Source organism: Octopus bimaculoides, chromosome 1 (genome assembly GCF_046866305.1).
Source record: "Octopus bimaculoides isolate indiv1 chromosome 1, ASM4686630v1, whole genome shotgun sequence".
NCBI lineage: Eukaryota > Metazoa > Mollusca > Cephalopoda > Octopoda > Octopodidae > Octopus > Octopus bimaculoides.
The window spans coordinates 115507658-115534313 of NC_142928.1; the positions used below are offsets into that span (position 1 = coordinate 115507658).

Sequence of the window (26656 nt, forward strand, 5' to 3'; positions counted from 1 at the left end):
CTCTCTCTCTCTCTCTTTCTCTCTCTCTCTCTTTCTCTCTCTCTCTCTCTACATATATATATTATTACCCTCTCTTGGAAATACTATTCTGTATAATTAGATCTGCTCTCCTGGAAACAATACATCTTGCAAGAGTATTTATCTGCTATACGCCGCCATGCAGCTCCACACGCACTTCTGTATGCACTTTACTTAGCACTTGAGTTTGATCAAAGAGACTTCATGCACGATGCAAAGAGGTTCGAATATGAGACTTTACACAGACATGCAAGAAGTAAATAGACACCTTTAATTTTCAAAATCTTTTATTTAATACGCAAAGCGAACAATTGAAATGTAATCGACAGGTAGGACTACATACTTTTGTATTTAGTTGACAGTCCCTTTGCACTTTTTAATTCAGAAACTTTTTATGGCATTGGACTTTGTGATTGCCTCTTGTGGAATTTCTGCCCACTTTTCACGCAACAATCGAAACAATTAATCTTTAGATTTAGGTTTCTGTCGAGTTTTTCGTATAGCTCTATCTAGTATGCGCCAAAGATTTTCAATTGGGTTCATGTCAGGAGATTGACTCGGCCAAGGAAGCTTTTTGATCCCATTTTCAGACAGCCATTGTTGATTCCTTTTCACTGTGTGGCATGGAGCCCCATCTTCCATGAAAAAAACTCATTTTTCGTTATGTTATCGTATGAATACATCGGAAGTAGTTCTTGCTTAAGTATTTCGATGTATTTTTCAGAATTTATGGTTCCAACACATTCGATCTGCTCAGAACGACCATTGTTGGTGACAGCTCCCCATAACATTACAGAGATATCACCATGTTTCACAGTTGATTGGAGTCGTTTCCAATCAAATTCCTGATTGGGAAGCCTCCAGACCCAAACACGTCTACTGTCTGAAAATGATGTAAATCTGGATTCATCTGAGAAAATCACTCTATCCCAAAATGAACTGACTTTTCTGACATCTCCTTAGCTCATTTCTTTCTTTTCATGATATTAATTGGTTGAAGAAGAGGTTTTGTTCTAGCTGCTCGTCCATAATAACCAGTTTTATGCAGATATGTAGCACACGTTCTTGGACTAACTTCTAGTTGTTTTGCAATGTCAGAAGCTTCAGCTTGCCCACCAATACGACCTTTTTGAAAATTTAACAGTTCTGCTGAATTTTTTGTGCGTGGCATGGTCACTCTTCGCAAATGTTTAATATAATGGTACCTGAAATAAAAAATAATAATTACATTGTAAATTCTACACCGCTGAAAACATATTAAGACGCTTAGAAAAGAAGGTTTGAAAATTAAAGGTGTCTATTTACTTCCTGCATATGTGTGTATAGTCTGATCGCTGAATAGATACCGCTATGTATTGCCACAATTCAGCTTCTGTGGAAGAGTTCGGTATTTAAAATAGCTGTCATAACAAAAGTTGACTCTGTCGGAGACCTGATTGAGCTAAATTTAGCAGTACCCCACCAAAATAAAAGCTATATCCGATGTGAGTTACAATGTATCGCATTAGATGGACATAATAAGTTGTTGTTGATAAACCTGCTGGTGTTCACGGATGTTTAAGCGTTTCCGATTTCTTGGCGAAGATCTTTGTTAAAAATTCTTGACTTTATGTTTAGCAGAATTATAACCTTAAATTTGTGTATTATATACTTTTTACTGGGATCATTTCTCAACGACATCGTCACTTCTCGGCTCATATGCTTGGGTATACGCCCAATCACCTATCCGTTGCAAAGGACAGTTGCCAAAGCAGTAGGAAATCTTTCTGACATACTCATATATCTTTGGTGACACGCTGCACCTATACCACCGCCCCTTCAAACGAATTTCTGCCTTTCTTTTTCAAAGCGTACACCCAATATTTGACGTCAAATCAATGGTCGGAAATTATATTATATGCAGTGCTTTTTTATGTACCTCTGCTAATGGACGGATAAAGTCTCTACTGTCAAAGCGTTCTCTATAATAATGACATGCTAATGAAAGGCCTCATAAATTCCGACTTAACTAATACATCCCGATGTTTTATTGATTTCTGCTCCCCCAAAATTGCACAATTTCCAGTAACTGGCTCATTATTTTATTCTATTTATTATTATTTCTTTACATATTGAGCTTAGGCGAAGAATGGTGCCCTTGCCCTTCGCAGGCCCTTCCTCGTTGGCAAGATTGATTCGTTAATACTTCTCATGGACATTTATAAGTCAGCACCTTCAAAAAAGACAGGTGGTGGTGGAGGGAGGGGCTTCCAGAGAGACGGAATTCTAGGAAAGAAGGGCTGGAGATAGTGATTAGTGCATAGCCTGTAGAATTTGACACAGTATATGTGACTGAAAGAAGAAATACAAATTGTTTGTAGGCCAGAGGCTGGAGTGTATCATTGACTGACTTTATGCCAATCAAATAGATGGCCCTTTTCTGGATGCAGTCTAGGATGTATGTTTGTGCAGCAGGTGTTGAAAAGAACACGTCTGCATATTCCTATTGTAGGATACATTCGAAGTCTCTGTTCATAAAGTTAATGTTGATTGACTCTGTGTGTCTAGCTTGCGAGCAGATACATTTGGTTGGGAAATATGAGGCAGGAATGAAGAGCTGTGTTTCATGCATAAGAGTGGGTATCGTTGAATGTGATGTCAAGTAAGTCATTGGTAAATAAAAGGGAGAGTAGGTGATTGACCCCCAAAACTGGAGAACGCTGGAGTTTGTAAAATAATGACGGAGCTCCATCAACACATAACAATATCCAAAACCCTCAATACCTTGCGCTATACCATCTATCAATCTAACAAAAACTATTGAAATACAAACTCAAAGCTTCACATTGAAGCCATTCAGAAATCTAAGCAATATTTTTCAAACATTTTGAACTGCCAAAGTGCGTTTGCGAAGATATTAGTGCCCTACTCAATTACTCTAGACTAATCATTGCGTCCGTCTAGATACTATTCACAAACCGAAATATACTCACTTTTGTCCATAATAAAGATAGAGCCTCCTTTATCCGCCATTTTAATAACAATCAGTTAAGAAGCCTTGAGAGCCATTGTTTGCTTCTGTATCAAGGCATTTATTATTATTATTATTATTATTATTATTATTATTATTATTATTATTATTATTATTATTATTATTATTATTATTGCCGTCATCAAAGAAATCACGTTTTACTTCAGCTCTACAGAGTTTGTGGGAGAAAAAGATCGTTTGTTTTACACTGAATGGGATTGTATTTGTATTTGTTCTTTGTGCAATCGAATGAATGAAGGAACCTGCTAAATAATGCTAGGTCTGTTTTTTTTTTATATGAGTTCTCACCTCGGGGGAGCTGTCGGTGTAATATTTGCTTTTGTAAAATTTCAAGATGATGTATGTCTTTCAATAATAATAGTCAAGACAAACACAATAATGACTGAGAAAGAAGAGAAAAGTGCTGATGTAATAGTAGAAGATAGAAAGAGAGAGAAATTCAACCATAGTACATTAACGAGTTTAAATCTAGTAGCGTTGCTGTTATATTACACAAAGCAAGCAGGCGAGAACAATAAAATGAACTTCGTGAACGATGACAACAACAACGAAAAATAACAATGTGAAAGACAACAAAACAATAATAAGTCAGTGTGAATAGTGACAGCAACAATAACTATAATATGACATCATTCCCTTCAACACTACCAGTATCACTTTTAACAACAGCAACAATACGCACGCATTTATTTTTGATGGAGTGGTTTTCCGACGTTCTACTTAAATAGAAATGGAAGGTCCAACGTAAGCAGCAATGACCATTGTGTTTTGTTTCAGTTCCAACTGATCAGATTAGAACGTCTGCATTTTGGTTTCTTATATAAAGGACTTATTCCATTCGTCATGCAGTCTCTCTGTAACTAGCATCCTCTGCATACTGCATGTCGGATGAGTATACTGAGACTACTGACACGTGTATACGCGCTCAGGCTTCATCTACTGAAATTGCGCTACAGTGTGCATGTGTGATGGCGGTTCGCAAGGCACGTTTTCCTGTAGCTCATCTCCTTGAGGGATCTGTAATCCTGGGTCGACCAAAATTGCGTACCTGGTGTCTGTTTTGATTACAGTTAGGGTTATCACGAGGTACGCATCGCTCTCTGCCAGTCGGGCAATGGGCTCGGGGAATGTTGCATATCAGCAATCGATACAGAGTTATTCGAGTAACAGAGAATCGACTTTCATAAGGAAATCCTGAACGTTAATGAAAACGAATGCTCTAGGGATTCGAAGGTCTTTCCGAACGGAGACTATACTGAACGCCTTCCAGTAGACCTTGAACAGGCAGTGCTGTAGAGGGTCACTACCGGTTTGAGATAAAATCTCTTGGCATTGAAATGTTTTGAGACGGGTCTGTCCGAATGCGCGCAGAGTGATAAAACCATTTACATGCATTTATTCAGTGGCCGCTATTACTGACTCGTAGAGATATCTTGATCATTTGAATCTTCCTTGAAAATTGCCCTGACATCTTACTTTAGTCGTGCAAGGAAGGCAGTTTTCCTCTGATGACAATAGAAAATATCTGTATGTGGATGATGGGCAAACACTTTCGTCTTTAGTCAATCCTTCGTTGAGTCTTTCATATTTGACGTGGAAAGGAAGGTGGCTATGAAAAGAGAAGTCGTGTCTTCGATTGAATTTGTTGAAAAGTGGGTGAAAATATAAACGAATCGTAAGAGTAGATGTGGCCGTTTAAGTATAAACCGTTCAAGAACAATTCCAGACAGCATTTGCTCTTGGATGGGGTATGCCTTAATTGGTCCAAGGTACAGGTCCTCTTGTTTCAGGAACATTGCTTCATCATCATCAACATCGTCATCGTCATCGTCGTCGTCGTCGTCTTCGTTGTCGTTGACGTTGGAATTTGTTTTTGTCCCGACTTCCCAAGTGATAGGAACTGAGATGACTTGACAAACAGGGTAGCCAGTGTTACCCAGAAATGAGCAAAGAAGAAGCTGACAGAATTGTTAGCTCGCAGAAGCGGTATTTTGTCTGTTTTTATGCTCTGAGTTTAAGTACCACCGGAGTCAGTTTTGCGTTTTATCCACTTAGGTATCGATAACATAGATACCAGTTGAACACTGGGTCGATGTAATCGACATACTCAACCCCCGAAAGTGTAGGCGTTGTGCTAAAATTTGAAACCAATATATATGCATACATATAAATATATACAGTATACTATATATATATATATATATATAGTAACGGTGATAGCAAGTGGACCAGAGCCAACAATGGAAAGGGTGATTGTAAACATGGTGTGCACGGAGGTCGAGATGGTATGAGAAATACTAATAATAAACGCATAAAAAACAATGGAAATGAAGTAACCATTAATGCTAATGCGAAAGCTAACATGGAGGGCAATTTAGGTAGAAATGACAATCAGAATGACAACAACGGCAACGGTGGTGACGGTGGTGATCGCCGTAATAACAATAATGATGATAGTAATTTTAATGGTAATGATAATAGTAACGATAATAGTGGTGATAATAATGATAATAGTGATCATAACAGCACAGGTAGTAACAATGGGTAGGACAGGGTCAGTTGTAACTGAAGGCACTGAATTAATCCGGACCACCGGAGAGTACAGTTTCGAATTATTTGTGCTCATTCTCAGGCATAGCAGTAGTTTGCTCGAGCTCGTGATATAAAGAAAAGAAGTGACAACCAGTCATTGATCTTGCAACAAGCAAATTAACTTGTTAGAAAATTTCTATAGGAATTGAAATCAGTATTTATACTGAGAAGTGTTGTTTATCGCCAATTCAACATGGTCCCATCGCTGGAAGATGGTAGGGGTTCGTTCCCTTCTTTGCAATATACATTGGATGCAGATTACATCGAATAACCAGCTGGAGGAAACGTCCTCCTGGTGTTAAAATGGTAGTAACGTCGGTTCCTACAGAACAACCATGTTGAAGTGGCGATAAACATTACTTCTCAGTATAGTTATTGCTTTCATCTCTTACAGAAATTTTGTAATTAACTAATTTGCTTGTTGCAAGATCAGTGACTAGTTTGTACTTATTTTCAATACATCGCGAGCCGGAGCGAACTACTGCTGGAAGCTCGCTATCGTGAACGGGTCATAAAAGCTACCATTCCCTATCCAATCAAATAATAAATGGCAGGTGTGACTGTGGGGTAAAAAGCTTGCTTCCCAACCACATGGTTCTTGCTTCAGTTTCACTGCGTGGTACCTTGGGAAGTCGTCTTCTACTATAGCCTCGGGTCGACCAAAGCATTGTAAGTGAATTTGGTAGTCGGAACTGAAAGAAAACTGTGTATTTTTGTCTATGAGTTTGTCCAACCGGTGTTAACAACCGGTGTTGGTGTATTTGTGTCCCCGTAACTTGGCGGTCCGGCCAAAGGTACCGATAGAATAAGTATTAAGCTTTAAAAAATAAGTATACGTTTAAATTACACATTGGACTGATAAGTAAAGTATGTGTGTGTGTGTGTGTGTGTGTGTGTGTGTGTGTGTGTGTGTGTGTGTGTGTGTGTCTATATATATATATATATATATGGTGGTTGTCTACTCCTTACACAGAGTTTGACCACCTCCTGCACCTACACCTTAGCCCTTTCATGGCATCTGATGTGGCTTTTTAAACCAAACGGTGTTTTGAAAACACACCCACACAGATTGCACCTCTGATTTGCACTACCAATACCTGCAAGTAAGTTCTGCTCATTGTGGAACCTAACATGTCTTTTAAGACCCCCATTGGATTTGCAAACCCTCTGGCACACACCACATTCAAACGTGTGCACAGACATATAATCAGAATAGCTGGATGAGGTTTGTTTTCCATGAGTTCGCAGGTGAGATTTGAGGCCAGCCAAGGACAGACATGGTCTGTCGCAGACTGTGCAACAAAAAGCCATATATATATATATGATTATATATATATATATATATATATATATATATATATATATATATATATATATATATATATATATATATATATATATATATATATATATAATTATATATACTTTATTAAAAAGCAGTAAAACTATCACAAAAACTGTTACTCAGAGTTTCACGTTCCTGTTTGTCAGAGAGTTTTGTTTAGAATGGAGCAAGATAAAGTTATATGCAGAAATACAATTACTTTGATTGATACACATTTGAAAATAGTTTTGTTTCATTGCTCCTTTCAACTAATGGTCTTTTCAATAACCGGTTGCATGAAATAGCAAATTTCGGTTTAAAATCATATTATTATAAAAATCGAAGAAAATCTTAAATCAAAAATAGCTTACGAAGAAGGAAAAAGGCCTGAATACTCAGAGTAAATAATTAGTTGTAAAAATAATAATAAATTAATAAATTAAAAGATATATCCTTTTAAAAATTGATTACGCTAAAATGCATATACATTTACCAAAACATACACATACCAAACAATCTATAATATACGTATATACATTAAACATATAGACGTAGGTACATGGTTACATACATATAGACTCATATATAGGCAAAGCATAAATATATACAAATGCATATATATGTATGCACGCACACACACACACGCATGCGCACAAAACCTCCTGGTGTATGCATATACAACTTAATTGTTACAGGCAAAAGAAAGTAAAGGAAAAACAAAGGAAAAACAAAAATGGAGAAAAGAAGAGAAATAAAAGAAAAAGGAACAGAAAATTAAAGAGAGAAAGGATCAAATAGATAGAGGCAGAGAGAGCGAAATGATTGGCGTTCCTATAAGTGTTCTCCTATTAAAAATTCTATAGAACTTATGGTTAGATTAAAAATGTTTAGAAACTAATTTTAAGAAATCCCTTCCTATATTAATTTTTACGGCAATATTAAATGCAGGATTAAACCACAAAGCTTTCCTAGTTCTAGTTCTACGTGGTCTATTATTGTTAGAATTAGCTCAACTATACTGAATCTTCTCCGAGAATCCCCCTTTCCTTAATGCATTATTATAATACGGCGCGGAATTTTGAAATGCTGTCCCAGCTGAAGAAATTGATGATATTTGCCTTCCTACATTACTAACTAGGCTCTTAAGAATTACGGGTTGATGAGTAGATTCTTTGCTAATATAACATAGCTTTTCATTGGGTTTACTGTAGGGTTTAAATTTATCTAATTGTAAATCTAAGTTTATCTCCCCTGCACCTTTCCCTTTGTCTCTGATTTTTTTTCTAATCCTCCAATCCCACTCTCCTCCTTCCACGTGACCAGTGTCCGGTCAACCATGATCTTTCTTTCTTGGCCTGATTGCCAACCGTCAACACGTCTTGTGTCCATCTCCCATGTCCCTGCCTTTAGGCTTTTACTTCATACACCCCAGCTCAATTTGAATCGTTCTCAGTCGAAAAACGCCTGTTCTTATTTCTTGTTGTATTCGTAATTGTGTACCATGTTCTCCGTTTTATTGTTTGTTTGTTTTTTCGTCTTTGTTGCTGTACACATTCGCTAGCTTTTTACAAAGGGGTCTAATGCTCTTAGCTTAGACGTTTTTGCGGGGCAACCAGATGGAACCATCTCAAGTGTAACTGTCCGAAATGGTCGCAAATTCTGGTACTTGACTGATGAAAGAAAGTCAGGAATGACCCGTCTTTTTTGTCTGTCCTTATAATTGTTGTTTCTTTTGTCCGCCAATGTGTCGTTTATCTCTCCGAACGTTTTAATATATATATATATATATATATATTTGCAATATATATATATATATATATATATATATATATATATATATATATATATATATATATATATATATATATATATATTGCAAATTAGCGTGTTAGTTGAAATCATTAACTATACTGAGATGCAATGCTTATCGCCACTTCAACATGGCCATTCCATAGCAGTGTTACTACTATTTTAACTTCAGAATGACCCTCCCTCCAGCTGGTTATTCGATGCAATCTGCACCCGATATATCGCAAGCAGAGGAGCAAACCCCTACGATCTTCTAGCGACGGGATCACCAGATTGTATGGTTTCGAGTTATTTGTGCTCATCCTTAGTGGTGGATTCTTGTCCGCTAGAGATGACCTTTTCATTTCAGTGAGCTTCCATAACAAGATGAAAAGAGGAAATGTTTTTCGAAGGGATGATGGATTAAATATATAGACTAAGACCTTAGAAGAAAATGAACTCGAAGAAATAACGCGAAACCTATAATCCGGCGCTGTAATAATTACGCCAGCCAACTACAATAGGCTGGTATTTTATTTTATCGAACTCCTACAAAGTATGAATGTCTAAGTTGTATCTAGCGGGATTTGAACTCAAAGTGCACAAAGTCACAACAAGTATCTCAAATCTCACGCTTTAATGACCCTGCCAATTCACTGCTATATATACAAAATTGAAGAGATTTTCTATCTTGTACAATAATTCTTTCTGTTAACTATAATCCGATATTTTGTTTTTCAAATATAAGCTTAGTATTGACAATGGATATATTTTATCCGTTATATATGCATGCGTTTCACATACGCGCGTTAGCACACGCACACAAGCCCACGCACGTAAGCACACGCACGTAAGCACACGTACGCACGCACACACACGCACATAACTCTCTTTCTCTCTCTCTCTCTCTCTCTCTCTCTCTCTCTCTCTCTCTCTCTCCCTCTCTCTCTCTCTCACACACACATACAGACACACCTATACACACTAACATATATATATAATCATTCATAACGTAATGATGAAAATTAAATGTACGCTAATGAATACTGAAAACAATGAGAAGAGTAAAACTTTCCCTGATATCAACCGTTTTTGTCTTTCAGTGCACTCATTGGTGCTTGCCTCAGTCAGGTGCGATTCGAAAAACTCAATGTAAATTTATCTATTTTCCAAAGGCTTCGAAATTCTGAAGACAGGTAAGGCTTACCATATTTTGTTGTATTCCTCGTTATTGTGTGTGTGTGTGCATGTGTGTGTATGTGTGCATCTATGCATGTTTCTCTAAACATACATGCATGCATACATATACTCGTATATATATATATATATATATATATATGTATATATATATATATATATATATATATATATATATATATATATATATATATATATATATATATATGCATATATATATCTATTATTTAAAGGTCACAAGACATGTATTAAAGCACTACTAATCGTTTCATTTGTTGAGAGAACTCAAACATATTATTCTAGGGCAAACCACATATCATAACGAACTAAAGAAATTGAATATGTTATATGTGGTTTGTGCCTGTAGAATATGTTTGAGTTGTCAATGGCGCTTTAATACACGTATTGTGACCTTTAAATAAATAATATTCATCTCTCATCAGATGGAGTACATTTTTTGTTGAATTTTCTTTCACGGAGCAGTACATTATATATATATATATATATATATATATATATATATATATATATATATATATCTGTATGTATGTATATATGTGTATATATATGAAGGACCTCGTGTCAGTTTCGACGTATGAGGATACGATCACCTACACTTTCTTTGTCAGTCATAATGCTTATGTCGAATGTAACATTGAATCCTTCCGACGATTTGCCAAGAAACCCGCAGATGTTGCAAATATGAGAATTACGGGTCAACGGTATATTTGTAGCCACTTTTCACCAAAGTCTCTTATACCATTTTGACACAAGATCTCCATTTTGTTCACTCCAAGGCTGTTTGCTCAAAGGTGATGTGAGCTATATTGACTGCTGAGAGGTTACTCTTCAGCTTGTCCTTATAGCGAAGCCATGGTCGACCAACATTCCTGTGTCAACTATCAATCTGGCTGTACGTATGGACTTTTAATATTCTTTCGTCACTCATTCTGACGACATGTCCAGCGCAGCACAATTGGAACTGCATAAGGAACTTTCGATTCCACCAATCTTACACTTGCTAAGCAGGTCGACGATAAACTCTCTGTCTTTTAGTGAATAACCGCATCGTAGTGTTATCAAGTACATGCTGAAAAATAGTTTAGCCTCCAAAGACATTCATGCTGACATAGTTGCTACATTAGAGGGTGATACTCCAGCTTTATCAACAATGCAAGAGTGTGCACCTGAATGTAGGATATGCAGAGAAAGTCTTGAAGATGACCCATGGTCTGGAGTCCTACAACTGCTATCACTGAGGAAAATATTGATTGTGTTCACCACATGGTGATGAATGACAAGCTATTGATTATAAATCAAATTTCCAATGCTATTAGCATATCGGTGCAAGAGCTGAGAATATTCTGCACTATGAACTTGGCATGACGAAGTTTTCTGTTCGGTGTACGCAACGTCTTCTCACAACTGATCCAAAACACATCAGGCTGATCCCATCACGCGAAAATCTGACATTGGTTGAGGCAGATACAGAGAGTTTCCTTGAACATTTCCTAACCCAGGATGGGTTTTGGTTTCCATCATTTTGAGCCATAGACACAAAAGCAACTAATACGATGAAAACATGCCCCTTCATTTGCCCCAACCACGGCCAATCTCATTTCATGCGCAGGGAAGGTGATGGCCTCAGTCTTTTGAGAAGCAAAAGACATTGTGTTTATTGACTATTTTCAGAAAAGCCAGACCAACAATGTATATACATATATATATATATATATATATATATATATATATATATATATATATATATATATATATATATATATATATATATAGATGTGTGTGTGTTTGTGTGTATGTAAATATACAGTGTACATATATATATGTGTGAGTGTGTGTATATATATATGGTTGAGGAGGGTATTGGATTTAACCAAACCCAAGAGGATACAGGTAATACCGAGTAAGTGCTGTATACCGACTAGTATGCCCCAGTCGTTGTATGAACAAGATTGGGGATTATAAGTCGCGTATTAGCGTGTGTATATGTAAATATATAAAAATAAAAAGATAAAGAGAGCAATGGTAAGGTTGGTGAAGTATTTTATGTATAGAGTCTTACAGCTGTTTCTGGGAAGATCCAGTACTTCCCTTCATCGGAGACAGAAAAAATAAAGTAATCTATTATTATATCCATAGGCGGATATGTTTAGTATGAAGTGGTAAAGAGTGTGATGCGCTGAAAAACAAGAGAACAGTACTTGAAGTGTAGTTTCATTCCATCTCTCCCTTTATCTCTGTCCTTGGTTTATCACTCATACCCACACCACCTATATGCTACATACGCGCATTCTTTCCTACTCACTAGACCTGTTCTCTCTTTTTTCAGCGCATCACACTCTTTACCACTTCATACTAAAAATATCCGCCTATGGATATAATAATAGATTACTTTATTTTTTCTGTCTCCGATGAAGGGAAGTACTGGATCTTCCCAGAAACAGCTGTAAGACTCTATCCATAAAATACTTCTCCGACCTTACCATTGCTCTCTTTATCTTTTTATTTTTATATATTTACATATATATGTATATGTATATACGTATGTGTATACGTATATATATTAGTTACTATGAAGATATTTAAACCTCTTATAATAAGGATAGTTTTGTCCCAGTTACACTAGTTAAATATATTTTGAATTATATCCTCAATCTATATATATGTAAAAATGAGAATATCTGTCTGTCTGTGTGTGCGTGTGTGTCTGTGTGATTCCCTAAAACTCGAGAACTACACAACCAATTTCCTTCAAATTTTACACATGCCTTATTTAGGGTCCCGGTTATGATTTGGTCAAAAACAATTTTAACTTCTTGCATAGTTCGAGCCCACAGCAACATCATATCTCTTCCACTATTTAACTATTACGTGTCAAAAGTGAAACAAAAACACTCATGTCAAATACTTTCACTTTAAAAATGAAACTATTCCACTAACTGAAACAATCACATCTCGATACTGTAATGACAGATACTTTCACTTTAATGGTTTCATTTTCATACTGAATCTACTACAGTGAAACTATACTCTCACATATATATAGGCATACATACATATATACATACATACATGCATATATATATCTGCACAAATGTATCAATATACATGTATATACATACATGTATATATATAGATATATATAGAGAGAGAGACAGATGTATATGTTTACATGCATACATATAGATGTATATGTACATGCATATGTATAGATATACATATAGATATAGATCTATATGCATATATGTATATGTATACATATGTGTAGATGTATATATATAAATGTACATGTAATATGTACACATATATACACATATATACATGCATACAGATATCTATACATAAATACACCCATACACATACACATACACATGCACACAAACACTCACATAAGTCATTTGTTTTTTTATCCAAAACTACGTCGTCAAAAGTACTGAATGGATCTTTATGGAATTTGGAAATTATATTCTATGCATAACGAGCATAACCCCCATGAAAATTCATATATTTTTGATGTTGATGAAATTTTAACCATACATATTACACACAAATAAAGTAATATTTCTAAAATTTCTTCTTAGAAGTTACAAAGACCCCTTCATGGGGACTTCACACCCACAATTTAGTCATTTTTTTTTTCAAGCAAAGACGAATACAGTTGTACTATTGGAAGCTATAGGGTCACCCGAACATAACAGATGAGCATTATTTGTAATTCAACGGTACAACAGTGTAAGACTATCCTTTCAGATATACTTACATTGTGATTTCTGCAATGTGGTGCATAAATTGTCAAGTAAATGAGACGCATCTTTGCCGCCACTGATTTACTTGCAAAGTGTTGAGTAAAATTATTTCGTTGCAGACCTCTTTGAGTATTTTTATTATCACTGCGACACATATAGTCCCCAGTTGGTAACATTTATTTCAAGGCCTTCCCGGATGAGTAACTGGTTGTTCTAAGACATTTATTGATTGTATATTTTTTCTGTAGTTACCTATCGGCATAGTGGTCATTTGAAACTCTGGAGTTTCAAATGACCACTATGCCGATAGGTGACACTTTCATTTCCCTTTACTCCAAACGTCACACGTTGATATTTCAATTGGGTCATGCCCTTCCAATTGCTATAGATCCGTAATGCATCTTACAGCTGTGCCTATCGCCTGTATGGTGAGGAATCCTACATTGGGGAGTAGTAACGACTAGGCTAGGGTAGCTGACTGATTATCGTGATCATTCGTCTTTTGGTTTCCTGTAACTTTACTCTCTTTTACAAACCCAGTGAACATACATATATTTCCTATGTCAAAGAAATTCAAACAATACATATTTCACACAAGTTAAAAAGATTCCCAACAATTCAACTTCTCTGGTTGACATTAACACCCCCACCCCCAATAGGGGCCTTAACTCCCACATTTTTCAGCTCCATGAGCTACATTTTTCAGGAGCAAGATCCTTTTTACAGGGTCCATAATACTGGAATTTTGGAATGTTCGCATAAATATCTGATATATAAAGATGAGAATGTGTGTTTGTATGAATCTCTAAAACTCGAGAACTACACAACCAATTTCATTCCAAGTTAACATATGCCTTACTTAGGGTCCATGTAGTGTCTTTGGAGAAAAACATTTTTAACTTCTTGCATAGTTCGAGCCCACAGAAATATCATATCTCCTCCACTATTTCAGTATTACGTGTCAAAAGTGAAACAATAACATCACTGTACTGTAATGTCAGATACTTACACTTTAACACTGAAACTATTCCACTATTTCAGTATTACCTGTCTAAAGCGAAACAATAACATGTCGCTATTGTAATTTCAAATACTTTCAATTTCAGACTCAAACTATTAAAGTGAGGCTGTACTCTCACATATATACAGGCATACTATAAGACTCAAGTTAAAAACATTCCCAACAATTCAACTTCTCTGGTTGACATTAACACACCTATCCCCAATAGGGGCCTTCGTTCCCACATTTTAGCGCTCCATGAGCTCCATTTTTCAGGAGCAAAATCCTTTTTACAGGTTCCAGAAGACTGAAATTTTGGAATATGCGCATAAAGATCAATAGTATGGGATACATGTCTCATGATTAGATTTTTTTAGGGAGTGTAAAGAGGGAAAGAACCCTCATGTGCAATTTTTTTCAAATTCGAATCATATGTATTCCAGTTCCTTACAGAAAATATAACAGAAAAGTCTCATTCTTCAATAGCATTTAACACGGGCAACACCGGGTATCTCTGCTAGTTAATAAAAGATTAGATATTTTTTTATAACAATCAAAATTTGAGTAATAAAGATGTTAATATATTTTCTAATAATAGGAAGGAAACAACCCATATTGACTCCCTTTCTAACCTAAGGAGTATGAATAATAAAAATAAAAATAATAGAAATTATAAACGTAAGAGTTACATAAACAATGATGTAAATAAAATTGTGATTGTATGATTAGGGGAAGTTGTAAACGTAATAAAAATTGTAAAAAAATTACTCTAGTATATAGGTGCATGGTTGAATCTGAAGAGAAAAGAACACCGTTATATAGGTTCAACCGAAACAATTTAAACGTCGAATTGCGAACCATGAGACTTATTTTAGGAATAAGCATAAAATTAACAATACTAGTTTCAGCAAATTTATATGGATGTCAAAATATAATGGGAAAAATATAAAATTAAATGGGAAATTATAAACCATACTTATAGAATTTAGGATAAGAAATGCCGTTTGTGTACAGAAGAAAATTTTCAGATATTAACATCTAAATGCAATTTGATTAACTCGAGAAAAGAGAATATTTCAGCTTGTTGTCATTTCTCTAATTATGTTTTTAGAAAATTTAATTAAAAAGATAAAACTGAACGTTAAAAATATGAGCATAAGATATTAAGTGTAACTTGATTTATAAATCAAACATAAGATATAAAGAATATAAATATGAATAATAATATATACTATACATTATATAATATGATACTTAACTGTCCATTTATTAATAATATTGAGTATTAATCTTTATTAATTAATCAGATAATACATCTTATTTTAGATGGCAATATTGTAAATCCATCGATAGCTCTAATTTTGATGACGAGTACACTTAATATATATATGTACTAATTTCAAATGCGTATAACATAAGTACGTATATGTATTCTCACACACACTTAAATGAATATATAATGGTATATAAAATAGATTTCCAATCAATAACTATAAAAGTTAACTCTTCCTTAGATCAATATACGCATATAAATATAATTATTAATATACTCTAATACAATATAACGATAAGCGTTTTCATTTTTATTATTTTATTTTCATTTTATTATTATTTTTATCTTCACTTTATTTTTATTTTCAAATAATAACATACACGAAAGTGCAAATGTAATTACTTTACTAATTATCTTACGGTTTCATATAATAATTACGATTGACTTTTATGATTGACTTTTTCATACAAACATATATATATATATATATATATATATATATATATATATATATATATATATATATATATATAAACAAGCAGATTTGATTTGATAACACGTTACTAACATTCATACACACTGACGTACACACAAGTCAAATTAGGCAGTAGATAACTATGTACGCGCGCACGCACACACACACACACACACACACACACACACATGGATAAACTGAAGTAAAAGACGGACATCCAAACGCATATATAAATAATGATTTGATTCGATAACATCCTAACACACATACACGCATACGCACACATCAATTAACTTAGGCGGTAAGCATCCGTATATACACAGAGGAGCACACACATATACACATGAACATACACTCACTCACACACACACACACACACTAAAATAGACCATAGAATCCATGTTTTGTAAAATTTTAATCTTAATTTTATTGATTTATTATTATTTTATTATTTTCAATATTCATTTTTAATCTTTATTTTTATTCTTTATTTTTATTTCTATTCTTATGCACTTCATTATTATTATGCTTCCAGTAGAAAGGATTATTATTATTATTATTGTATGTTTGACTTTAGCTTTGCATTTGTATGATTTGGTTCCAAGTTTCACCCAGAGAACTCAAGAGACAAACAAGTTAGGATTTCATGTTTGTGTTATGCCTAGGGTGTCATATATTTGGTTTTGCACATAGTATTGTTCTAGAGAATGTTTAAGAAAATATAAGAAAATTATGAGTTTGTTTTAAAATTTGAGATTACATAGTATGTTATGTAGGATATGGGCAGTTCCCATGAGCACTATCTTTTGAATTTCTGCCATTTTGGGGTTTCCTGGTATATGAGCTAGGTAGCAATCAGCCCCTTTTGCTATCATCCCTAGTGCACCTAGGACAACAGGGATTGTTTTAGTCTTCAGGTTCTACATTTTGCCAATTTCTATTTCAATATCTTTATACTTGCTCAATTTTTGGTAGATCTTGATAAATACATTTATATCGATTGGGACGGTCATATCAATGAGGAGGCATGATTTTTGTCTGAAGTCTTTCAATATGTCTGTTCTATTCGCATCTATCTTTCTCTCAGTTTGAACGGTAAGGTTCCAGAGTAGTGAGATGTGATAATTTTCAAGTACTGGAGGTGGTTTGTATTCCCACCAGTTTTAATCATGAGGCAAGTCCAGGTTTTTGCAAATTACCCAGTTAATATATTGTGCTAGCCTATCATGCCTGTTGAGATACTCTGTAGTCGCAAGAAAACTGCACATAGAGACAACATGATCAATGGTTTCATTTTGCTATTGACATTCACGACATGTTGGGCAGCTGCCGTTCTTTAATATATTGGCCTAGTAGTTTCTTGTCGGTAGGAATTGATCTTGGACTGTTATGAGAAACCCTTCTGTTTCTGATTTTAAGCCAGAAGCCACTAACCATTGATGGGTAACGGCTTTGTCAACATCGGTACTATTAGATCTCTTTAAGTATTTGCCATTGATAGGTTTTATCAGTAATAATATCTAAGGCAGCAGTTTTAGCACGGATTTTCATACGCTTAGCTTTTCTGTGCTTTTTTCCAGTACGTCTAAATCTGGAATTTGTTGTATTTGGAATTCACATAGATATTCGTTTGCCTGTTTTGTTACTTAGTATGATGCTTTCTTGTTTTCATGCTTTGAGACAAGTTTCAACATCCAGTCTTCAGAATTTTTCAGGTAGGTGTCTAGACCAATTGTGGCAATCTTTATAGTTAATTCCAGTTGTAAAAGTCTACGGCTACCCTCTTTCTTGGCAGATAAAGTCGTTCTATATCTGCCTTAATGTAGTTCATTCTATGCATTGTCAACAATTTTCGTATTTTTCTGTGAAGATTACATATTTCAGTAATTGACCAGTTAACGGTATTGAAACCGTAAGTTACGACTGGTATGGCTAAAGTATTGATCGCTTCGATCCTGTTTCTTGCATTCAGCTCTGTCTTGAGTATTGCCCTTACCCAGCGATTACATTCTCTTCTGATCCTTTCCCTCATCATTGAATGTTTGACTCCGTCCCCTTAAAATACTCTAGGTATTTGTAGCTCTCCGCTGGTTCTAATTCCTTTATCACATTCTGCTGGTTATTATTATTATTATTTTATGTTTGACTTTTGTTTTGCATTTGTACAAGTTGGATCCAAGTCTCACCCAGAGACTATTATTATTATTATTATTATTGTTATTTACTTTTAATCTACATGTTTGTTACAATCACTCACCGAGACACATCCAACTTCCTAGGGCGAGTGAAGGATAGATGTTACAGTATGACTGAAAGTTTAGGGGAGTGGCAGGTGCAGTAACGAAATATCTTCATGTAATACAACACATACATTTAAATTGATTGGATTTTTCTAAAGATGTGGGCAGTACTTATCAGCAAAATCTTTTGGATTTCTCTGAGACATGTTTATCTTGGGATATTATCTAGATGTTTCTGGCATCCCTTTCGTAACATACCTAAGGCACCTACAATAACAGGAACAGTTCCCGCTTTAAGATGCTACATCTTTTGTATTTCAATTTCCAGGGCCTTATATTTATTTCATTTGTCAAATTCCTTTACAGATATATCTTTATCAGTGAGAACACTTACATCTATTAGTCTAAAAGTATTTTTCGTCTGTGTCTTTCATGACTATGTCTGCTCGATTAGCTTGGATAGTTCTGTCGGTGCTGGCTGGAAAATCCCAGAGGACAGTGACATTTTTACCTTCAACGACTGGCTCAGGATGATGCTCATACCAGTAAGTAGGAATGCTGATTTCGTAGTATTTACATATTTTCCAATGTAAATACTGTCCTAAAATATCGTGGTGATCTTTCTATTCCTTTGGTGTCAGCACAGGACATTCCGAGATGAGATAGTCAATTGTTTCAAAAAATGTATCGCAGATTCTGCATTTAGTGTCAGAACCGTTTTGATGAAAGTTAGCCTGGTAGTTTTTGATAAGTAAGCTTTGATCTTGTGCAAACAATATGTAACTTTCAGTCTCTGCTTTCAATTCTGAACTCCTCAACCACTGCTGGGCTGTTGCTTTGTCTACATCAGCATTTCGGCATCGAAGATTATACTGTCCATGCAGAGGTTTCTGGCTCTACTACTCCTGAATTTGTTTCGGCTCATTCTATTTTTACATTCTGTTCGATCTGTTTTGCTCTTTCTCGTGGCAGTGGTTCCAGGTTCTTCATCGAATTCAGAGGTAATGCCAATTTCCTTGCGAATTTACAAGCTTTCTTAACAATAGAATGTGATTTTTTGCTACTTTTGTGTTTGCACACAAGCCGCGGCATCCAGTCTTCTGTACTAGATAGGTACTAGTTCATTGCTATTGTCGGGGCCTTACAGCACAGTCCTACATGCATCATTCCTCCTCCCCCATTACGTCTAGGTAGGTACAGACGATCAACGTCTGCTTTTAGGTTGTGCATGTTCTTAGATGTTAGTAGTTTTCTTGTCTTCCTGTCCATGCGTTGAAGCTGTGTAATATTCCAGTTAATGATGTTAAAACTGTATAGTACTACTGGAAGTGCTAGGGTGTTAATGGCTTCGATGCAATTTTTGGTGTTGAGTTCAATTTACTTCATAGTAGCATGTTGTATGCTATCGTCTTCGTTTATCCCCAGGTGTTTATAACTTTCTTGTGGATCAAACGTCTTGATAGTAGTGTCGCTATCTAATTTAATGGAAGCTGTTTGCTTGAGCATGCCTCTTTAAAAAGTTGCTTTAGCACACTTATCAAGGCCAAAATCTATCCCGATCTCATTGCTGAACTCTTTAACACTTGTTAGCAGCCCTTCTAGCTCTTCGTCATTTCTAGCAAACAGCTTCAGATCATCCATATAATAGAGATGATTTACTGTAATATTACACATTTTAAACTCATACCTCGTATTGCTCAGTTCGTTTGAGAGTGGGATCAGTACCATGCAAAAGTAACGGTGAGAGGGAGTCATCTAGAAAGATGCTTCGTTTCATGTTGGTGTTGTTAGATTGGCTCATCCAATTACTATGGTGTAGAAGGAGACGTGTATTCTACTTGGTCATGCTACATTGTAAGAATTTGGAGACAACAGGAGAGATCCTATATGTCTCAAGGGCCTCGAGTATCCAATTATGTGGGAGACTATCAAACACTTTCCTGTAGTCTATCCATGTCACACTCAGGTTCTTCTTTTTGCTCCGGCAATTCTCTACAATCATTTTATTTATAAGTAATAGATCTTTGCATCCATAAGAATTCCTTTTACAACCTTTTTGAGCTTGTGGAAGGATAGAGTCCTGTTCCAGGAAAGTGTATATCCTTTCAGTATGGATGTGAGGATCTTGTAGGTGGTATTGAGAGATATTGTTAGTCGGCAGTTCTTTGAATTTTCCGTTTCATCAATTCTTGGTAGAAGGTATGTTGTTCCTTCGGTCAGCCAGGTAGGTATTTGCTCTGGATTCTGGATAACATCAGTTAAGGATGCAGCTAAAATTTTGGTGTACTTCTGCGAAACAGTTTAGCCAGAAGCTAAGGATCTGGTCCAGTCCTGGAGTTCTGCATTTGTGAGACTTTCTAAGAATATATCTTAGCTCTTCTACTCCTATTGCCTCCCATTTCTACTCTCCAACTTCATCCAGTTTCACTTTCTCACGTTCTATCCAGTGAGCTTCAGCATTATATTCTTTTTTGTTGCTCTATATCTTCTTCCCGAACTCTTCCATTTCCTCAGTCTCAGGTGGCTCCTTTACTTGCTTTTGTAAGTTTCTCCATAAAATGTTTTGGCATCCGTCTTGAATACATTTTGTTGATAAAATTTAAAGCTTTTGTCAAACTTTTGAGCCGTTCGTATTTCAGTTGTATTCGTTTTTTCACGAATTTATTTGGGTTCAGTCTCACTGCGTGGCACCTTGACTGGATTACGCAGTAGCTGATCTACGTTACCGATCGCGGTAACATGCCGGACAGATCTTCTTGGAGACGTGGCATCTTGAGCAAGTGTCTTCTACTATAGCTTCGGGCCGACCAAAGCCTTGTGACTGGATTTGGAAACTGAAAGAAGCCCGTACTATATATGTATATGTGTGTGTATGTGTGTGGGGTGGGGGTGGTGTGTTCATTTATCCCCCCACCCCAGCATCACTTGACAAACAATGTTGGTGTGTTTACCTACCCGTAAATTAGCGGTTCGGCAAAAGAGACCGGTAGAATAAGAGCTAAGCTTCCAAAGAATGGGTCGATTTGTTCCCCCAAAGGCGGTGCTCCAGCATGGTCGCAGCCAAATGGCTGAAACAAATAAAAGAATATATATGTGTGTGTGTATGTGTATATATATATATATATATATATATGTGTGGATGAATGTATGTATGCATGTATGTATGTATGTATGCATGCATGTATGTATGTATGTATGTATATAAGTATACAGTGTTGGATTAAGTTATGAGATCAAGACTGTATTATGCAGTAGCTGATCTATGTTATCGATCGCGGTAGCAAGCAGCGAAACTGTCCGTCAAGAAAAGCCATCCATGTTGATGTTTTACTGCTCTCCAGTAGCATAAAGAGAATGTGGATATTTGTAACATTTTTTTTTTCACTTCTGATATTTGGGATGTTGTGTGTATCTGTATATTTATATATATTTGTATATATGTACATGTATGTCCATATATAAGTATATGTATGTGTATGTAAAGAGAGTAAATGACAGTGAGAGAGATGTTGATATTAATATTCTTTTGAACACGCATTGTCATTAGGAATATATTTTTCCAACAGTGCGATATAATATATCTATTCAAAAGCAATGCGTTTATTTGTTCTTCAATACATGTGCGTATTTATGATACAATGAGATTGTTCTACGTGGTTAAATATTCAGGATGAAAAACAATTTCTTAAACAGTGCGAATTGAATAAAACCTATCGGCACACAAAGAGATTCAGAAAATGCAAATAAAAGCTTCTATCCAATTATTTCTTTGTATATGCATATATATCTAAATCAATGTACACCGTTGTACGTGGTTTCTAATACCAAGACAATGCTACAAAAATTTAGCTGTACCTTGGGCAAAGTCACCTTAAGGTGTAGAAAAGCGAATAGTATCTTGTATATTACCGATTTTCTGCTTGTTTAATTGCTAATATAACACAGCTATTTACTTATACTTGGTATAACCACTCACACTGAAACTTGAAAACGAATAAAAAAAATTTAATACAAATTCATACGATATCAGTCCGCGCGCGCAGGTGTGTGTGTGCGTGTGTGTGTAAGGATTTAATGATCGTTATGTATGTTTTTTTTCGTGTTTTGTTCGGATGGTAACCGCTCCTGAAGAAGTGCCAAATGTCTAAATCCAATGGATCAGTCACTGGATAAGTTTGGCACAGAAATGTTAACATAGAGTGGTGAATAAATCGATATATCGAGTTTGAAGTCTCAGTCTCTTTTGAATATGAAAATTTAAAAGTTAAAAACCTTATAATATAAATATAAACTGAGAACGACCCTTAAGGAATCTAGTTAATGATCCCCTAAGGTAAGTTCTTATGCTATATTGGTAACGGTTGCTACATCCTCTGGAAAATTATATATATATATATATATATATATATATATATATATATATATATTATATTATAAGGTTTTTAACTTTTAAATTTTCATATTCAAAAGAGACAGAGACTTCAAACTCGATATATCGACTTATTCACCACTCTATGTTAACATTTGTGCCAAACTGATCCAGTGACTGGTCCATTGGATTTTGACATTTGGCACTTCTTCAGGAGTGGTTACCAACCGAACAAAACACGAAAAAACACATACATAACGATCATTAAGTCCTTAGAATCTCGTTAGATTTCATCTTTGTTATTATAGGGGAGATAACTCCTTAATTTTCTATTTTTATTGCTCTCCTGTGAATTTCCACTAGATTAATTAATTATTTTGTTTATTTCTCTTTACTATACTATATTACCCGTTCCTTTACCCGTATACATATGCATACATACACTTTACCCGTATACTTATCCATATATACATACACACACACACATACATATATATATGTGTATACACATATACATACACACACATATATATATATATATATATATATATACACATACACATACACACATACATACAAATACAACACACATACATATACATACACACATATATACATGTACATATACATACATATACATATATATACATACATATATATATATATATATATATATATATATATATATATATATATATATATATATATATATATGCATATATATATATATATATATGCATATCTTTCATATATACACACACACTTATATGCACTCATCCATATATGCATAATTGCACATAGACAAACATACATGAGACATCATGTTGTACTTCATCACATCTTAAGATCATTTATACCAACGAAACGTACTTCTTATGATATGCGTACATTTCAGAGCATTATTCTTTACTTTATTAATCAATTTATCCTTAGAGAAGAGTATGTGGTATAGTTTCACCGTACAGAGCGAACAATACTTTCTTCCTCTCTCATATGGCATTGATCTAGCTATTATAGACCATTCTAATGAATACTGTTTATTACTTTCCTTAAGACCCCAGATGTATTTGCTAAGACTAGTGCTAGCCATTTTCTTCCTATCTCTAAAGCATGAGAAATGGTTAGAAATTCTACGGCATACCTGTCCTGAAATGCACCCCAAGTATGTCATGGTACCTGTTTGAGTCTTTACTTTGCATTGATATATTATATTTTTGACTTTTGCATTAGGTCCTTCAAATTTTATTCTCCTAGGGTTTACCTCTTTTACTGTGATTATGTTCTTACTCCTATTATTAATAAATGAACCTCCATTATTATTATTATTATTATTATTATTATTATTGTTCAGTAGTTTTATTTTTATAACGTGCTTTCACTTCACTACCGAGCGCAGCTCTGTGCGCCTTGGGTATGTGCTGTGGTTTGCTGTGGTGCTTTTATGTTTACTGTATTGAAAGTGTTTTGCGTAGAATGTGTGCAGTACCCAGTAGTGCAATTTTCTGTATGTTACATATATTTGTAAGTCCTGGTATTTTTGTTATGTATTTGTCTGAGTATTTTTTAATTATACCTAAGGCACCTACTATGATAGGAATTGTTTCTGTTTTTAGACTCCACATTCGAGTTATCTCTATTTCCAGGTCTTTGTATTTTGAAAGTTTTTCCATTTCTTTTCGAGAAACGTTGTCATCTGCTGGTATTGATACATCAATTAGAAAGCATTTTTTTCCTTCATGATCTTTGACAACTATATCTGGTCTATTTGCCTTAATTTCTCTATCTGTGTGTATTGGCATATCCCAGAGTATGGTTGCTTTCTCGTTTTCTGTGACCTTTTCTGGCGTGTGTTTATACCATCTTTTTTCTGTTGTTATTCCATAGTGTTGGCATAGCTTCCAGTGTATATAGGTCCCAGCTCTGTCGTGTCTGTGAATATATTCCTTCTTAGCCAGGACTGGGCAGCCAGAGATAATATGATTTATTGTTTCTTGTCGATCTCCACATATTCTACAGTTACTTGTTATATTTCTTTTCATTATGTGTTTTTGGTAATTTCTGGTGGGGAGGCTCTGGTCTTGTGCAGCAATTAAAAATCCTTCAGTCTCTGCTTTGAGTCCTGAGCTTCTCAGCCATTGCTGGGATTTTTCTCTGTCTATTTCTTTCGCATTTAGTTTAGCCCAGTATTTACCATGTAGGGGCTTTTCTTGCCATCGTTTTATCATGGTCCGTTGTTGTTCTAGCTTTAGTTTGGATTTCATTTGTTTTATAGCTTTTGTTGTTTCTTCTTCTTCTTCTTCTTCTTCTTCGTATTTGTTAGGTAGATTGATTTCTTGTTTGTATTTGTCAGCTTCCTTAAATACTGAAAACAGTTTTTTGTTTTGCTCGTGTTTTGTGGCTATTTGTATTAGCTTCCCTTGCTTCTGGAGTAGGTATTTTTGCAGTCCTATGGTGGTTATTTTATAATAGTTTTCTAGCTGTATAAGACCCCTGCCACCTTCTGTGCGTTGTATATATAGCCTTTCTATGTCAGATTTTGGGTGGTGCATCCTATATCCTGTCATTATTTTTCTTGTTTTCCTGTCTATTTTACATAGTTCGTTTAGTGTCCAGTTAAGGATGTTGTAGCTGTAGCTTATAACTGGGACAGCTAAAGTGTTGATACCCATTATCTTGTTTTTAGCATTGAGCTCTGTTTTTAGTATTGATCTAACTCGTCTATAGTACTCTTTCTTTATTTTTTCTTTCATTTGTGTATGTTGTATCCTATCTAGTTCATTGACTCCTAAATACTTATATGGTTGGCTTTCGTCTAGTTCTCTTATTTCATTGGCTTTATCTAGTGTTATATTGCTACTTTTAACTAATTTTCCTCTTTTCAGGGTTGCTTTGGCACATTTTTCTAATCCGAATTTCATGTCTATTTCCTTGGTAAAGCCGTGTACTGTCTGTAGTAGTGTTTCTAGCTCTTTGTCGTTTTTAGCATATAATTTTAGGTCATCCATATATAGAAGGTGGCTGACTGTTTTTCCATAGCATTTGTAACCGCATCCAGTTCTATTTAGCAATTCGGTTAAAGGTGTGAGTGCCAGGCAGAACAGGAGTGGAGAGAGCGTGTCTCCCTGGAATATTCCTCTTCTAATGGGGATGGCTTTCGTTTTCACAAGTCCCTCTTTTGTTTGGAGCTGTAGCACTGTCTGCCATTTGTTCATTGAGTGCTCTATGTATTTTATGATAATTGGTGCCACCTTGTTTATGGCTAGTGTTTCCAGAATCCACGTGTGGGGAACACTGTCGAAAGCCTTTTGGTAGTCCACCCAGGCCATACTGAGGCCTTTCTTCTTTCTGCGGCTGTCTTCAGTTATGGCTTTATTGATCAATAATTGATCTTTACAGCCGTATGAGCCCTTGCAGCATCCCTTCTGCTCTTCTGGAAACAGGTTGTTATTTTCCAGGTGTTTACTCAATCTCTGCGATATTATTGCAGTAAAGGCTTTGTAGATCGTAGGGAGACAGGTTATAGGTCTATAGTTTTGTGGTTTCTCCGTTTCCGTGGATTTGGGGATTAAGATGGTTTTCCCTTTT

General features: G+C 35.3%; 1 protein-coding gene across 10 annotated transcripts in view; it reads left to right on the forward strand.

The window, feature by feature from the left end:
• The window catches only part of LOC106874949 (chloride channel protein C), a 197272-nt gene that overhangs the window by 68549 nt on the left and 102067 nt on the right, over nt 1-26656 (forward strand). For all 10 annotated transcript variants that reach the window (XR_016242847.1, XM_089356299.1, XM_089356334.1 and 7 more), the window contains one exon: nt 9857-9949. Coding sequence is in view for 9 of the 10 variants with exons in the window: in XM_089356299.1 (XP_089212425.1) it covers nt 9857-9949 (93 nt within the window). In the remaining variant the exon portion in view is untranslated. The remainder of the gene's footprint in view (nt 1-9856; nt 9950-26656) is intronic.